This window comes from Sprattus sprattus (assembly GCF_963457725.1).
Source record: "Sprattus sprattus genome assembly, chromosome: 19".
NCBI lineage: Eukaryota > Metazoa > Chordata > Actinopteri > Clupeiformes > Clupeidae > Sprattus > Sprattus sprattus.
Genome location: NC_137917.1, coordinates 5358799 through 5376738, shown reverse-complemented (window position 1 = coordinate 5376738; position 17940 = coordinate 5358799). Strand labels below are relative to the sequence as shown.

The window sequence follows — 17940 nt, the reverse complement described above, 5'->3', positions numbered from 1 at the left end:
CATGGACCAATGTTGTAAAAGTCTCAAGAAGTTCTTCACATTCTTGTTTTTGCATCAGACCTGCACACCTTTCATAGGCTTCTGCGTACCTTTTCTTACTGTGAATTTAGACCATATTCATGTATGCCTGTAAAAGCAGAAACAAGGGCTTTCCCCCACTGTTGTGTTTTACATGCAGAGATCAAGTGTCATCTGAAATATACTCATCTCTGGGCTTTCACACTAGCTTCTTAGTGTACAGAATAAAGTTGCTGTTACTAATAAACAAGACTCCAGTTATTTTTAGACAGTTGTATTGATATTCAAAAATAGAGCAACATTTTCCCACATTGTCCAAATGCTTTAGTCCTGGGTAAAGAAAATCTAAGTTTAATCAAGTAAACAAATTCAGATGTGACAGTTGATTACTTCACAACAAGTCGAATTCTGTGATTTGAATGAGAATGTGAGCAGTTATGTTAAACTAGCTAAACCAGGGGCCTTTCCCAAACCGGACCCTCCCAACTCCCACTCTGTCACGAAGTGTAGTCTGTTTGCAGATACAGAGGGCACTCTTAATGAAGGGGAAGGATGTAATACAGCATCCAGCTTTGGGATGCCCTCAATGGAAAAAGGACACTGATGTCAGAGTTGTTTTCATTGAAAATGTACTCCTTTCGTTGCATGTGTGGAGCTGCATTTCATGTTTTATTTACATTAACGTTTCCATATGTAGACCCAAACATGTATTATGAAGATCTACTTCTATTTGATTCTCAGTGTTTGACTGTTTTTCCTGCTAGTTTCAGTTTTTACTGATATCCTGTATTATGTTCTATGATATGTTCTTTAATTAACAAATACTACCAGAAATACAACTGACGAGTAGATGGCACTTGATAATATGGCGGACCCTCAAAGTGAATGTGCAAACAGAGTGGAAGTGGGTAGGGTGGTAGAGGGTGGTTTTAGGAAGGCCCTAAGACACCAGTGAGCCACGATTACAGCGAGAAGCCGCAGGTACTGTGAGGCACGAGCCTTCATTCAGCACAATACTGAAATATGAAGCGGAGGAAAACAAAACAGGCAGCTGTTATCAGGAGAGTGGCCCCAAACGCTGCTCATTAAGAGTTAATGAGGAGAGTGAAAGCAGCCTGGTGATCAAGCCCAGATCCTAGTGGCGTCCTGGATGACCTCACGTGGTCTAATCAAAACCCACAACTCTAATCCCTTTATGATTAGTACATAATTAATCTATATATAAATGGAGGAAATAGAATATCCAAGCTTCAGGACACATTTGGAGATGTGGATTTCTGTCCAGTTGAAGAGCTGAAGAGTCTGTGAGGTTTCTCAGGCAGATGCATCAGTAATGGGGCCAAGGACGGCTACTGCTTCGATCTCGACTAGTCCACCCTGTCGAGAAAGGAGAGTCAGCAGTTTATATAGATTCTTTACATTTGTGGCTAGTGTAGTGTGCTGGAGGTGGGCTAACAGAACTTCTGGACGTGGCCTCCCAGCATGCAGCGGGTGTTGTGTTGTTTGTGCTGTAGGGTCAGGTTGTGTATCCCTTGTGTATCCCTTCGAAGTGTGTGTAATTGCTAATCAGTTCATGTGTGTTATGTTCATTTTATGATATCTGTCTACTGCTAACGTGCCTGTCAGTGTGAATGGCGACATCCCCTCCAGTTGTACCAGTTGTACCATAGTATGTGTAATACCAGCTTAGCATGTATCACAATAACTCTAAAACAATACTGCTGACTCATCTCTTAAGAAGAACCCATAGACACTACACTATGAAGCTATGATTGCCCACAAATGTAGGCTCCCCAACACCAGTGAACTCAATGAACCCCATACCTACAGTGGGTAATTGGATATGCTGCATGCAGGCAGTACAGGGCAACATATTCAAATGAATTAGGTACTGAATGACAAATTCATGATTAAAGCCTGACATTCTGAGGAGTTGAAGAAAATGATAAAGGTTTTATATTCAGTTAAAAAATCCTGAGACCTGACCAGACACATCACATAGCCAGTGCAGTACTCACTCTGGGAAGGCCTGCAACCTGGTAGGCCGCTCTAGCAGGGAAGTTTGTCTGGAAGACTGAAAAAGAACAAGACCATGGTTAGTTATACAGTGCCTTGCATAAGTATTCACCCCCTTGGATGTTTTTCCCTTTTATTGCTTTTATAAATCAATCTTGGTCAATATAAGTTGGCTTTTTTGACAAAAGAAATCACAAAAATGCCCTCTTCAATGTCAAAGTGAAAACAGATTTTCAAACAGTTATGTCAATTAAGTAAAAATATGTAATGAAAATTAATAAATTGCATAAGTATTAACCCCCTTTAAAGTGACTGACCTTATTCAACAGAGGTCCAGCCAATTGGTACTAGAAGTCTCACAATTAGTGAAATGGGGATCAGTGTGCAGTGAATGTGTCTCAAGTGATTGTAGTATAGCGACACATGTGTCTGGAAGGTCCATTCACTGGTCAGTATTCAGTAATCAGTATTCCTGGCTACCCTTACACCATGAAGACTAAAGAACACTCTGAGCAACTCAGAGAAAAGGTTATTGAAAAGTATAAGTCAGGGGAAGGATACAAAAAAATGTCTCAGGCACTAAACATCCCCTGGAATTCTGTTAAATCCATCATAAAGAAAGGGAAGGACTATGGCACATGTGTAAATCTGCCTAGAGCAGGCCGTCCTCACAAACTGAGTGACCGTGCAAGAAGGAGACTAGTGAGAGAGGCCACCAAGACATCTATGACTACTCTGAAGGAGTTACAAGCTTTAAAGCTAAGTTTGGAGAGACTATGCATACAACAACTTTTGCCCGGGTTCGTAGGTCAGTCACTTTAAAGGGGGTGAATACTTATGCAATCACTTATTTACATTACATATTTTTATTTAATTGACATAACTGTTTAAAAATCTGTTTTCACTTTGACATTGAAGAGGGCATTTTTGTGATTTCTTTTGTCAAAAAAGCCAACTTATATTGACCAAGATTGATTTATAAAAGCAATTAAAGGGAAAAACATCCAAGGGGGTGAATACTTATGCAAGGTACTGTATCTGTTAGAGTCTTTGGCTCAGGTTTTGACAGTGACATTCAGAGAATACAATAGAAATGTCAAAATGAACAACAGGCACAAACTCCTCCTAGAACAGGTTTTTGGATGCAGTAAGACCAGTCAGAGATGAGAGCAAACAACCCCTGAGGCCATGGGTGTCATTTGACCTGAATGATGCAACAGCACCAAATGTTTTATGAATAGCCCCAGATCTAAAAAAAAATCTTATAATATAACAATAACCATGGATCTATCATTTATCAGGCATTAAAGCTCTTGAAAATAATGATATTGTCAAAAAAAAGTACGTTTTGGGTCAGAGAGCGCACCGGTAACCAGTTGTTGAAGGCCTGAAGGCTCTGATATAAGTAGCTTTTTCAAAAGAAAAAGGATGAAGGCAACATGGTGCAGGCCAGGCTACAGCTGGAGGAAGAGTAATCTCTTGATGCTGACCCCTTAAGCTAGGGCACGGTAAGAGGGAAAAAAAACATTCAGACTCGTTACTCAACTCAACTTTAATACCTCCCGGTTTAAAATCAATATCTAGACAGCACCTATCTAAATCTTGAATTACTGAACAAAGACATATGCTGTTTGATGTTAACATGACATGTTATCTATGTGTAACTTATGGCAGGCTTGCAGTGTCTTGTTCGGGCCAGGGGACAAGATGATCTCCAAAGACCTCCAATCACACTGCATGTTCCATCTGCGCACGGCAAAACAGCTCTCCTCTCCCACATGCTAACTAATCATAGACCTTCACATGAGCCCTGGGCCTTGGGCCGGGGTCATCTGTACCCATTGACCCCCTCTCTCCCCAATGGCATGCCTGCCAATAGTGATGTCCATGCCCATAGCATAGAAGTGTTTTCATGTAAATAAGCAGTGCAGTATAGTGGATGGGGTACTGTTCATGTCTCAAATTGCGTGAATCTGGTGCGTAAAAAGCTGGCAGAATTTAGAACATTCAGCGGGGGAGGATGCCCCTGGACCCTCCTACAGGCCTGGACTCAGCCCGAAAGTCTTCAACACCCCTGCTGGAGGCTATGTGTACATGTGCTCGACTAAATGTTTCTGGAAGCTTGGCCAGTATGTTCACAGATCATTTGCACAGGGAGCACCTTCAAACCCATGAGGTTAGTCAATAACTGCTAAATATCCAATCGAACTTTTAGTTAAGGTTATGAATCATTTAAGATAACTGGTATTTTATTATACATGAGGTGGCCTTTGTTTATGTTAATCCTTACTGTAAGTAATAACCCGTTATTACTTGGTTACGTACGTTAAATGTACATGAGGTAAACAGTAATGGTCTAGTACAACTATAAGGAATTTTACAGCCATAATGTGAGAGTGAAGATAATCAGAGTGGAACTTGTTCAAGCCCAGCCTGCAATTTGTGTATATTTGGATTTTCAGAAGTGCCACATGACTGCCTGGGCCCACGCCTCTTTTCCTAACAGATTCTGAATACAAAGAGGGCTGACTGCCACCTAGTGGTCATTTGTAAAACTTCAAATGATGAAAACAAGAGTGGTGACAAGTTCCACAAGTCATCTGAAGATGATGAAATTGAGATGTGGATGGTTAAAACCTTGTCTGGCTGATATCATGGTGTGCTTCTCCTATATTGTACTTACATTGTTTATAGACTTCATTCACATTGTTGAAGTCATTCATGTCTGCCAGAAGAACTGTGGTTTTCACAACTGAAAGAATGGCAAAATTATAATTCAAATTGTTTTCTTACATTACTATAATAAGTTCATTGTAAGCTGATTTCAGCATTTACTCTTACCATTTTCATATCCACACCCAGCCTCCTTCAGAATCTCACCCATATTTATGAGAGCCTTGGGAACAAAACACACATTATAATTACCATCAGATGTACAGAAGCTTAAACTTATGAAGACAGTTTAACATTCAGACAGCAGCTTTTCCTGCATAAACTAATTTACTTCATCAACACATCTGCAACTTCTTACTAGTTGCATTATGCATGTTTTTTACAAGTATGTTCTTCACAGTATTTCAAAATTCCGAAGGGAAAACACCATGGGCCAAATTTATGAAGGGTGTTTTCTAACTAATCGACTAATCGCGCGATGATCAGGTGTTCAAATTACAAAGGGTGATTATCCAAGAGGAGTTTAAATGTTAGTCATAAGTTAAGTATACACGTCAATGTGTTTTTGAGCTGTAAACTAAACAATATGATTCATCATCATCATCATCATCATTATTTATTCAGGGAGAATTGACTAAGCACAGGGCTATTTTGCAGCAATGCCCTGATTGAGGGTACATAATACAGGTGAACAATAAATAAACAAACCATAACAAAACAGACAAAATAAGTAATCACAATAATAATAATAATAAGATTGTACTGTGATGGAACACATCAATGCTGGTATTATATATATATATATATATATATATAAATATAAATAAACAAATCTGCCTTTTATGGGTTGAAAATGGCTCAAAACGCCATTTAATGTATAAAATCATCTACAGCCAATGGTGATGTGGATTTAACCGGTTGGAGCTGGGGGTATACTTAAGCTTTACATGACAATGGAAACGTTTTTAAGTCCATGGGGTGTAACGGGTGTCAAATACAGTTGTCTGGCCATTTGGCAAAAATGGATGCATTGCGATCCAGTGCAAGAGTTTAGTGGCATACATTTCATAAAGCAATATAGGATTTCAAAAGAATAACAGGCATGCAGCAGGTGATTCATTTCAAACACTTGATCATCGTGATCCGATTTGGATGTGAACAGCTAAACAGGTGATGATCATTGCCGTTTAGCCTACAAGCTATGTTTAAGGCTTAGATGTTGACCAGAAAAACGCAGGCTAAACACCCTTCATAAATGTGGCCCCTTTCTCAATACTTCTGGAGATTCAGTTTCTGTTTCAGACATTTTCTTTGAATTTATTTCAGCAGAGAGACAGTTTGGTGTTGACATAATGCATACAATGCACTGGAGTAGCCAACCGTATCATTTAACTTTAATGTTGTATTGTTGTTCGTGTACGCTACTATTTCAAAGTGATGTGAGCACAGCCTTACCTGTTTGGTCTGGGCCTGCACTCCACCTGCTACCAGCTGGCCAGAGGTTGGATCCATCCCTAGCTGGCCAGAGATGTACATGGTGCGATCTACCACCACACCCTGGCTACAGGCAGAACCAGAACAGAGACAAATGGATAACACTGTGAAAATCAAGGTGACGTCTCCTCTGACCGCTTTCCTGTATTCCCACAATCCCACTGCAAAACAGCTCAGAAAGTTCCTGTCATCTCCTTATGTCAACCATCTCCAATGGAAGCGTCCACAGTTGTCCATACAAGAAGGGACTCAAGAATCACATTATGGATATAATTACTAAAATAGTCCATTGTTTAACATTTTTTAAATAATGTGAAATCAAAACCTATACGCACTATTCGTGCAGTTCAACCACGTTCTGCAAGAATTTGGCATTACAGTGGAATGTTTATCCCACTTATGGTCCATATCGCCCAGCCTAATGTGTACTCTGATCTTGCAAAAAGGTAGGCCTATAGCCAAACTGTTTACCAATCGTGTGATGGTTGCATATCTCCAGCTAGACGGGAAGTGTTATACTTGATATACTTGATTTGACACTTTTAGTCAAATTCAGCTAAATTCCCCATTTGTTCCTTTATCTGTTTGTCCAGTGTGAAAGGTAAAGGACTGGTATTTCACAGACCCTTTACCACTGCACCACAGTGTGTGTGCTGGAAAATAACGCTGGTGTTGATGCACAATCCAGACACTGCAAATGGGAAATAAAGTCGATCGGATTGACATTATTCCAGACAATCAACATGCTTGCTTGAGGGGCATGGAAGGGAGTGGTGTAATTTGAATAACCCTTGAGCTCAAATATCCACAACTTTTAGCCACTGGACCTTTAAGGAGACTGAACCTTTAAGGAGAAAGCTTGAAAAATGTCTCCACCTGCAGGCTAGTAGCTACTTTTCGGCTCAGCAATGTATTCCAGGCTAGGTAGGTCGAGACATTGTAACACACAAGGCTGGAAACAAGTGTGTTGACACTATTACACAGCATATTTTGAGCAAGATGCAGGACAGCTATGCAATAAGCCCATACATACATCTGGTCATACTCACATTCAGGGCAGACACTGCATCTACATTGAAACTCCTCCCTGAGTTGTCATTGGAAGAAGAAGGAAACTCCCTAACATACGTAGCCTAGCCTGTGTATACACTACGTTTATAGGTGCACTGAAATATGTAGAAAGTCTATGAATATGGTCAGCGGTAATATCATAGAGCACTGTAGTAATAATTTGTCTATTTTTTCGATCGCACGCACGAATAAAGAATTTTCAAGGTATTTGGCAAGTCGTGAGTGTGTTAATGAAATACATGATGAAAACGGCAAATTATGTTTAACATGTAACGTGTAAACGTTTACTACACTCTTACCTGTAAGGCCCAATAGCCGCAGGAGCTTTTGCGGTGTTGATGATTCTTCTTATAATTGCAGACATATTTCACGGCAATGGGCAAAACTTGTTTGCAGCCTACCCGGAATGTTTTCGGTTCAATGAATTACTTGAATTGATACGTGCAATTTGTACGCCGTGCGTGCATACCATAGACTAGAGGATCTGAAAGTAACCAGCATGCATGTTGTTACGACCAGATCAGTGCCATAGACGGTGCCTGCCATGCTCAAAGGTCCCTCCTTTAAAAGGACCCCTGAGGATCCACGGGCGTTTGTCGGAGAATCGTGAAAAACGCGCAGTTGGGATATCACATATTTTATTAGACATCACCTCAAAAGATTAATTTAATTCGGCTCATTATTATACAGCGGGTACGTTTTAAATACCTACAGTTGTTCTTGATTCACGTTTGTCACCCTGCCTTTGCTCCCTAATAAAAGTATTTTAACATGGATAAGTATGTCTTGCTTACTTTCTGGATTTTTGTTCTAGCCAGTGCTTCTTTAGTAGCACTGACATTCATCTATGCCTTGTTAAAAATTAACCCATATCATTATAAATATGGTATCATATAGGTTTATATATGGTTTACAATTTTCAGGTTGGTTGAAGTGTCTTGGGGTAAAAAACTAATACAAATAAAAATTCAGGCTCATTGGTAAGGCAGCCATGCTAAACGCGTAATCTTCATCAGTAACCACGTGGGTTTTTAGAGCCAATAGAACACTGGGGAACCATAGAGCAGAACAAGACGATTTCGTGCGCTGAACTAGGGATAGTGTTCTATGGTACAAGCCCGTAGTGTTACCTCTGTGTACCGCCTTGACATGATGCAGTCAGTGTAGCAATCAGCTTTACTAATGAGCTAGCGCGGAATATACTTGATGGTGCGTCCACAATACAATACCTGGAGACGAGTGTTTGATAAAGAGGAGGGATCAATGTATCTTGGTAAGTAACAGTTAGGTATTAAGAGACCCTGATAAATTGGTTAGCTAGCGTTATACCAGTTGTTCTCAAGAAGCTAACTAGGTAGGTTCAGGCCCCTGCTAACTTCATCCCCCTGAAGGTAGAGCGTGGTGCATGGGTTTACTCTCAGTTAATTAACTTAGCAGCTCTGCTAATAGTTCTGGCTAGCTAAAGCAGGTGGAATATTTGGCGTTATAACACAACTTTGCTACAAACGCCCCATTCGTTACTAATGACGTTAGCCAGCATGCCCCAGTACTAGTAGCAGCAGCTTACCACTGATGAATAGATCCAGAGAAGAACTCGTTGTCATGTTTATTACAGATTTCAAGCTAGCTTGTTTAGCAAGCAGGGTACCTGCTTCATGTTGGCATTCAGTGAACGTAGGTCAAGGGAAATCTAACGCTTGTCAGAATGTGCTGGGAGATGCGAACGTTTACCTTAAAGACTATTGACTTGCAGAACTATTTACCTGGTTTGAAGGATGGGTTCTGTTCAATGTATGATATGATGTGGAGCCAGCACCGGTCATGAACTCGCGAGCTCAAACAGAAACAGTGATGGGATTACAATCTAACGTTGATGTTATTTACTAACGAAGGCTCCAGTTTTACATGGCAGCATTACTGATTTTGGCTTGAGACGGGTGTGAAGAACACGGTAGATGTAAATAACTAACATTATCATTCACAACTAGAAAACATTTAATACTGGACTGTATGAATATTTCTGTAGGGTTTTCTTGGTGATGATGTACTTCACAACTACGGAGTTGTAATGAGACTAGGCTAATTGCGCTAGCTAATATCGACGTTAAATAAAGTAACGTTCACCGTTGAATAAGTTGAACAGATAATGGACACATTGCCTATCGCGGAAATATTACAGTGCATTAAGTAGAGTTTTCAGAGATAAACGGTAGTAAAGTAGTTAACGATACAGTACCGTCAGTTAAAATGCTCCCGTCTGAGTCTTATTAATGTTGTCCATTAATATTGTTGAACACTAGCTAGCAGTTTACTAAGTAAATGAACAATTAACTGTTTGGATAGCTTGCTTATGGTAACAGAATAGTCGCTACCTACTTTGCATTAGTATCTAGCTAGCTTCGTTAACAGGCAGGCTTGACAGTTAACCGTTAGCCTCATAACACCTATGGACTAGCACAAAACACGACGAGCGGACGAATAATTTGCCTACTAGCTTTTTGTCTACTGGCTCGCAAATTAAAACGATTTAGGGGTATGTTGTTTCACTTAATATCTGAGCCATGCCAAACAAGGGCTTGCTTACTATGTAGCTTTCTGTTGTTCACTGTTACCTTGGTATTGCATCACCATTCTACACGCTTTTGCCTGTCACTTGGTCTGAACAGAATGCACTCAAAGGCTAGTAGACATTTGTTGTATATTCATAGTCTTGTTTTCTCCAATAGTCACTTACGTTGCCGTAACTTCTGATAAATTGTAAGGCAAATTTGCTAATGATGCGCTTATTCTGGCAGCGAAAAATCATACTTTTGTTCAGTATGTGGTCCTAGCCGTCAGTAAATCAAGGACCTCTTTATGACTAATGGCATTCACTGTGAAGTCCTGCCTCCATTACCAACGGACAGAACTTTCATAACCCTTTTTACGATTGTCTAATAACCTTTGTGTGCATACAAGGGGGTATGTTGTCTATGCTGACACGCACATGCTCACCACGTGTACATGCGTTCTAGAGAATATCTCGGTGCGCACTAAGTTGCGTAGGGGTTTCAAGTAGCTCACAAGCAAAGACATTCCATGGTTTGTCCCAGCGTACTGACAGATTCGGCCAGTTATGATGCATTGTTCACCTCCGCCGAGGCAAAATTGGCGGGAATAGATAAATTAGATCAATGTCAAATGCATCTTGTTACGCATCTTTTTCACAGGGGAGATTGGGAGAGCAGCGGTAACATTATCGTAATAATGGTCCTCTTTGGACGACCATATAATTAAAAAAAGCCATGGTATGAAGGAACTTGTATTGAAGTGTCACTGAGTAGCAGTTCATTCGATAATTATTTCTGATTATCTGATAAACTAGCAAAATGGATTCCTGATAATGAGTTCTTGGATGGTAGTCTCTTTAGCATTTGGCCTGTAGTAAAATAGCTTTTTGTAGTGAATGGCACATTTTCATTCTGCCTTAGGCATATTTTCCTTTTAGCTTGTTTTCTTTACTTCATCATGGCTGCGTCCTGTGTCCTCATTCTGACCCCTCTGTACTGTGTATGACTGTGCCTGAAAATCTTCCCACATGGCAGTGTAATACGTCTATTGCCCTCCCCTAATAATACAGTTTAAATTATGCTTTGTTCACAAGCAGACCCGTTGCTTATGCTGTTGTCATTGCCAGTTCAATTGCATGTAAATAGGAGCACGTGCCTGTGGAACTCGCTAACCTGACACAGACTCTCGAGTTTAGGACTGCTAATAACATAAACTCAAGACACCCACACCCCTCTGCAGTCTGCTGTTTGTTTAGGCGGGATGTGGAGTCTGTGCTCTCTGTGCGTCATGGTCTGTCTTTAAGCTTCTCTGATCAGGTGGCAAAAGTGGAGACTGAGGGAATGAAAGAGAGGCATTGGGCGAGAGTGGAAAGAATGAGACGGGCTGACTGAGGGAGGGAGGGAGAGAGGGGGGGAGTGGAAAGAGAGGAGGGATGGACCTGAGCCTCATTTGTGTGGTTGTTAGTAGCTCAATCCTGGATTAGATCACTGACTGAGACATTGAGTACCTACCAAATCAAGGCCTCTGGCATCCTTGTGTAGACTCACTATAAAGGTGCGAAACATGGGTTTTACAAAGAGAAAATCACAAGAAGTCCCTTCAGACTCTGTCTCCTTCTCCCTTTCACTCGCTGACAACACAGAGAGGAGGAAGTCAGTGAGCACCTGGTATCTGGAGCGGATCTTGATTTATGACGCCATTAGCTGTAACGGTGTGGTGCCACTGGTGACTGGTGTTCATTACTTCATCCCAGTGTTGATCACGAAAAATACTTCCTGAACCTGGTGAACAAAGTAGGCCTATGAAGTCCTTTAAACTGGACCCCAACCAGATCTTTTTCTTTACTGGTGCATTTGTATTGGAGCTTTAGCCAGTTTAGTAGTTCTGTGTGGCTGGCTTGGAACAAGAAGGCGCTCTAGTGTTGTCATATTGTTAGTTGAAAGAGTGTGTTTATGCTGGGAGTGTTGTGATTATTTATAGACTGCCGTGTGTGCAACAGACACTCTGGAGGTAAATTCCAAGGAGGAATATGCAGGGAGGTGATATCGCAGCCTATCGCAGTGTGTGTGTGTGTGTGTGTGTGTGTGTGCGCGCGTGCGCACGTGCACCTGTACGGGTGACGTGAGGGTGACTGATTTAACACTTGATTGCTATAACTCGACCTAAAGAAAGATTGATAATATACTATAAATGATTGATCCTTATGTTTGTTGTTGCGCTGTGTATGTTGGCTATATATATTTACTTGACCCAGGAGACTGTAACTCCCTGGCTGCTTCAGGCACTCATGGGTCCCATCACCTGCCTACATGCGCTCTAAGTGAGTTATACAATTAGGTGGAGGAGGAGCTTGTGTCTGTGGTTGGTTTGTTCGGGTTGTTTTTCTCTTTGTTTTGCTCTTGCTGTCGTAATGATGTGCCGTTTTCCACGTCAACAACACCTAGTCTTTTTTTAATGCTCTTGACATGGGTAAACTGAAGCATTTTTATGTTTACAGTAAATTAAGCAAGTTAGTTTCCAAACGACACTGAACACACTACCGTTACTCTTATGCCCCCGTAGGATTACCCTTGTGATGTTGACTGCCCATTGGCTAACTTAAACCCTGTGTTCTCCTCAGGTCCCTGAATGCTCTCCAGTGTCCCCCTCTCGGCTGCCCGCCGTGCTCCAATGGCGTCCAGCTGACCCCACCCCTGCAGGATGAAGGTGCGAGAGCGTCTTCGGGAGAGCATCTCAGCAGCCTTCTACCGGCATGGCTTGCTATGTGCCTCCTACCCCGTGCCCATCATCCTCTTCACGTCCGCTAGCATCCTCACATGCTGGTGAGTGAATTGGCACTGATCTTTGTGTGTGTGTGTGTGTGTGTGTGTGTGTGTGTGTGTGTGTGTGTGTGTGTGTGTGTGTGTGTGTGTGTGTGTGTGTGTGTGTGTGTGTGTGTGTGTGTGTGTGTGTGTGTGTGTGTGTGTGTGTGTGTGTGAGAGCGTGCGTGCGCGATAGAGGAGGGTTTGGTGGGGGCACTGGGGTGTTTTAGCCATTTCTCTACCCATTCTCTGCCCAGTATGGGGAACATGGAGATATTTGGTTGGGCCGCTTTAAACAGGTCATGCTACTCTGTCAATACATTATTCATTACATAACAGCTGTTCAGTGGAACATTAACATAGACACAGGCAGCAGTCTCAATGAGGCCATTAAGCCTGATTAGGGCCTTGATTGAACATGTGAATGAGTGAGTGTTAATAACACATATGTAACCTATTAAAACATGAACATGTCAATGCGTGTTAATAACTCATATACAACCTATTAAAACATGAACATGTGAATGCGTGTTAATAACTCATATATAACCTATTAAAACATGAACATGTGAATGAGTGTTAATAACTCATATACAACCTATTAAAACATGAACATGTGAATGCGTGTTAATAACTCATATATAACCTATTAAAACATGAACATGTGAATGAGTGTTTATAACTCGTATAGAACCTATTAAAACATGAATATGTGAATGCGTGTTAATAACTCATATATAACCTATTAAAACATGAACATGTGAATGAGTGTTAATAACTCATATAGAACCTATTAAAACATGATCATGTGAATGCGTGTTAATAACTCATATATAGCCTATTTAAACAAAGACAAAATATGTGCTGAGGAAATGCCAAGACAACGTGAGCAAATAGCAATATGTTTATGTAATGCAGAATACAATTTATTGTTGCATTTATTGACATGAAAAAATAAATAGGAACCATCATGTTTAAATAAAGCTACAGTAGGCTCTGAAATGTGTCTGTTTCCATGCTAAAGCTTAGAGTGGTAAGTCCCACTGGAAGTGTTTAGTTTGGGGGTGAAGAACAGAGTTGTCCCCATTGAACTGCAGACTCTTCTGGATTAGACGGATCTGTGATCATGAATTGGGCAGATCTAGTCACTCCTGATTACTTCAAAGGGGCCTGGCGTTCAGAGCTCACCAGTGCGAAGACTGAAAAACTGCTTTCTCAGAAGTTGACCTGGTGCCAGAGGAACTCTGCGTTTTGTTAAGCTCCCGTCAGCTTTGAGTGAATCAAAAGTCCTGGAGCTTGCTGAAAGGACAGACCCTCAGGCGGAGAAAAAAAGCTGGCTGTGAGAAAGTGTCCTGGAGAAAAGGAACCAGCATCTGCTGAGACTCTCCCAGGCTGTTAGAGCCACAAAATGTGCCTTTGTGGAGGTAGAGTGAGCCGAGTCAGCTTCCCGGAGCAGGGGGAGAGGTAGAGATGGGTCAAAGTCATTATCATCTTATTTTACAAAAAATAATTCCCTTGTCTTTATCAGCAAGTAAAAAGTAACACACTAATGTCCGAAGGTGACGGTAATGAATCTAAAAGCTGTTGGCCAACTGCCATTAAATAACGAAAGAAGAAAAGGAACAGCAAGATACTACCAGGCGCCGATGAAAATTGTGTCACTCTGTGAGATAAAATGCTACTGCACAAACAGGAAAACATTGTGCCGTGCAAATTTTGCCAGGTTAAGCAGAAATGTATTTCTAAAACTTAATCCTTGATTGTGATTGGCTAAAAGCCGTTGTAAAATCCAGCATTACCTTACAATTTGACCTGATAACATTCCATATTACTGCGCAGCGAATGGCAAGGCATTCATATAGCGCATTTCATACCCAGTGTTCCATCTGGCTGTTGCGTTGCTTCAAGGGTTGCGTGGCAACGATTTATTTAGGAACTATATTTTTTAGTGGCTGAAGAATGACGGTTTATCATTTAACTATTGTTTCTTAAATTGAATTGTCTTTATTTATGAAACCAAATCAAATATTTGTAGTAACAGTTTTAGAAAAGCAATACGCCCCAAGAGTCCGTGGTTTGCGCTGATTTTAGAACAGGTAAGGGGGTTTAATGGCACTCCGCTTCGCGTCATGCCCGTCAAGTTAACATGACTGAAATCCACGAGGTAAGTGAGTTGAATTCCAGGACACACGCACAAACGCATGTGAAAGTATATTGTTACATTTGCACAGCATTTTGTAAACAGGTCTATGTTCACCCCATATAAATGAGAATCTGTACAATGATAAACACTATGAATATCGAGGCATTGTTGACTAGTAGGCTATAACTGCTAGACGTAGTGAGCTGCAAAGGATGAACACGGCAGTCTTTTCTGCACAGCAGTTTATTGGACAATTGGTGTCACGTTTGTGAGTGAGTCTTACGAGTCTAAAACATGAGGCTTGACTGGTATGGCTGTGTGCGTGCAGTTGGGGGATGGGTGATGGGGAAGGAAGGTCGAATTATAGTGGAATGGAATGGTGGTCGAAGTTCCAAGCGATTTCCGAATAGTATCTTTGCCTGAAATGCCCATCCCAAGTGAGAGGGGACTATTTGGCAGTTTAGCCAGGCGTGCTGAGAAAGGCAGGCTCTATGCTGGAGTCGGCCTTTGCACAGGCAAATTTCAGGATTTTATTCAGGAAGGAGACATTCTTTGGAGACTCCATTAATATTTAATCCTACGCGCACCCTCTCACAATCAATTTTCCAATAACTCATTTAAATCTTTCAGTTAATGATTCAGAAGTGGTTGTGAAGGCTGATTTTCAATCAGGAAATAGATTAAGGGTTCTTGTAAATGTATAGTTCAAGAGATGGTGTGTTCCTTACACACAATGACAAGTGGTTGTGTTATGTAATCCTGAAATAAATGGAAAAGCCACCCCATACCATTTCCCCAAAAAATGTAACTGCAACATCCCCCCCCCCCCCCCCCCCCCAAAAAAAAAAAAGCAGAGTGCAGGTGCTGGGGAATAACCGGATAACCGGAGGGGACAGCACAGGAGTTTAGGAGTCAATCATAAATCTTTTGTTCCACACGGCGGCAGGTAAGGCCCAAGTGCCAATCACTTACATTATAAGTTTAAGTCTTGAAAGAATGTGGCAGAGCTTGTCCCTTGCTCTCGGCCATGCCTTATTCACGCACTCTCCCGCCCCTTTCTTTCTCAGCCCAGTGGGTCTCTCTCCCTCACACACCTGGGGTGAGAGGAGCAGCGTGGTTCAGGGGAAGGTGCAGTGGTTGCCAGAGGGGCCCTGTTTCGCAAGAGCCCTTTCTCAGTAGAGAGGGCGTGGGGACAGGCAGGGTGCCGGTTGGGGCTGCTTATTTCAACATGGAGGCCATGAGAAACTATCTGTTCATGCCCTTTTCCCCCCTCGCTACACACTCTGAACAAAAAGATGCTTTGTAATATTTCCCATTTCCCCGGAAATGTACCCGTGAATGGAGCCTTGCTTCTTCTGTGTAGCTGCATCTCATCAGGGGAACTGAGGGTGTTTGTTATGAGGGAGGGAAGTTATTTGGGAAAGGCGTTGTGGTCGGCTCCAAAAACATGCTTTTTCCATATGGGAAAGTGATGGTATTTTAAAGTTCTGTGAGAATGCATGTCTCAGCCATTTGACATGACCCTCCCCTTTTTCTCATGCAGAAGGTGTGTGTGTGTGTGTGTGTGTGTGTGTGTGTGTGTGTGTGTGTGTGTGTGTGTGTGTGACTGACTGTTACTGTTGGAACATGGGCATATTCCATACAATGTAACTTTGATAAAATTCCTTCTTTGTCAGTTACCCACTGCTTAAGCTGCCACTGCCTGGCACAGGGCCGGAGAAGTTCACCACCGGCTTGAGAGACTACATCGTCCCCTCCCATGAGCCTCAGGGTGACCTCGGGGAGCGGCCAGAGTGGGTAAGAACTTTGATACACACACACACACACTGAGACACTGACACACACCTACAATCTCACAATCATGCAAGGCTTGTCCACTGACACAAGTGCACTTTTGCATACATGTAGCTGAGACCCGAATGACTTGTGCATTAATGAGTTGGTGTTTATAGACACTCCTTAGCATGTGCACAGATATGGACTTGCTCAAATCCACCCACTCAGATTCCATCTCTCTCTTGAGTAAACTTGTGCAGACATTCCAGGCTTAAGGTTCTACAGAGGAGTGATATTGTTACTTGAGTATCTGTGTACTGAACAGCACTTGGAGTAAATCTGAACTGTACAGTGTGACCTGTTTAGACTATTTCCTGTTTTTTACTGTTGCTCTCAATTTCAGTTAAAAAAAATATATTATTTAGGTTTCTTTAATTCCATTTCCAGAACTAGTGTTCCATTAAGTTGATCAATGCATCACCCTCCTTTCTTTAGTATCGAGGGCCTCCAGTGGCCTACATCCAGCAGGTCCTGGTGAAGGCTGCCATCTCCCCGTGGGATACCACCCTAGTGCCGGTGGACGTGTTCCGATCACCCCTGGGCCGGGTGTTCACCCTGCTGGAGGAGATCCGAAACCATGTGTACTCCGACAGGTGAGCTGCCCACCTCTGCCCCATGCTGAGGGCCTGTGAGCTGTGAACATGCACGTGTGTGTCAATGCTTTGATGTGACACTCGCTTTCCATTTGAACAAGAGGCTTTCATTTTATTCCTTGTGCTTCTTGTTGATCTTTTGTTCTGCATGGGTGCTTTCTTCTCACATTCTCTCTCTCCTCTCCCTGGCTTTTTTCTATCCCGCTGTCCTCCATAGCTCTGGTGTCCGCAGCCTGGAGGCGCTTTGTCTTCAGGTGACTGACCTGTTGCCAGGGTTACGGCGCATGCGGGCAGTCTTGCCTGAGCATGGCTGCCTGTTGGTCTCCCCTGGCAACTACTGGCAGAACCAGCAGGATTTATTTGACTCGGACCCTGACCTCATGAAGACGGTCCAGAAGCATGAACCCAAAGGCCTCCACACCTCCGCCACTCTGAGAGGTGAGAGAGAGAAAGAGAGACAAAGAGACAGAGAGTGAGAGGAGGATGGGAGAGAGGGTTTATGGATCATCAGGATGAATGCAAAGAATGTCCTTGGTCCTTGGTGATCAGTCAATGGACAATATGCCAAAAGGGCAGCCAATTGCACAATTTGTGATGGTCTTGGGTATTTGCCGTTTTCTTTGTGTAAGTCTACATTTACAAATGATTTTGTGGATACTGAGGAGACAAAGTGTTCTTCTCTAGTTTCTATGGAGGAACACCCATAGGTCTACAGATACCCCTTTAGTGCAGGAGATTTATCCTT

At 42.1% G+C, this 17940-nt stretch overlaps 2 protein-coding genes across 2 annotated transcripts in view; one reads left to right on the top strand and one right to left on the bottom strand.

Annotated features, from left to right (window-relative positions):
• Window positions 1-356: 356 nt before the first annotated feature.
• LOC308380555 (2-iminobutanoate/2-iminopropanoate deaminase-like) lies at window positions 357-7731 on the bottom strand. The gene is made up of 6 exons (XM_080857951.1): window positions 7572-7731; window positions 6163-6268; window positions 4876-4930; window positions 4718-4786; window positions 2037-2092; window positions 357-1395 (listed from the first exon to the last, which is right to left on the bottom strand). The coding sequence occupies exons 1-6, from the start codon at window positions 7634-7636 to the stop codon at window positions 1333-1335; spliced, it is 414 nt and encodes a 137-aa protein (XP_080714077.1). The 5' UTR covers window positions 7637-7731; the 3' UTR covers window positions 357-1332.
• Window positions 7732-8443: 712 nt separating this feature from the next.
• Window positions 8444-17940, top strand: part of scap (SREBF chaperone) — a gene marked incomplete at its 3' end in the record, with an annotated part of 28386 nt that continues 18889 nt past the window's right edge. The window contains exons 1-5 of the mRNA XM_080857290.1: window positions 8444-8545; window positions 12443-12644; window positions 16443-16563; window positions 17038-17195; window positions 17413-17633. Coding sequence (XP_080713416.1) covers window positions 12523-12644; window positions 16443-16563; window positions 17038-17195; window positions 17413-17633 — 622 coding nt within the window. The 5' untranslated portion in view covers window positions 8444-8545; window positions 12443-12522. The remainder of the gene's footprint in view (window positions 8546-12442; window positions 12645-16442; window positions 16564-17037; window positions 17196-17412; window positions 17634-17940) is intronic.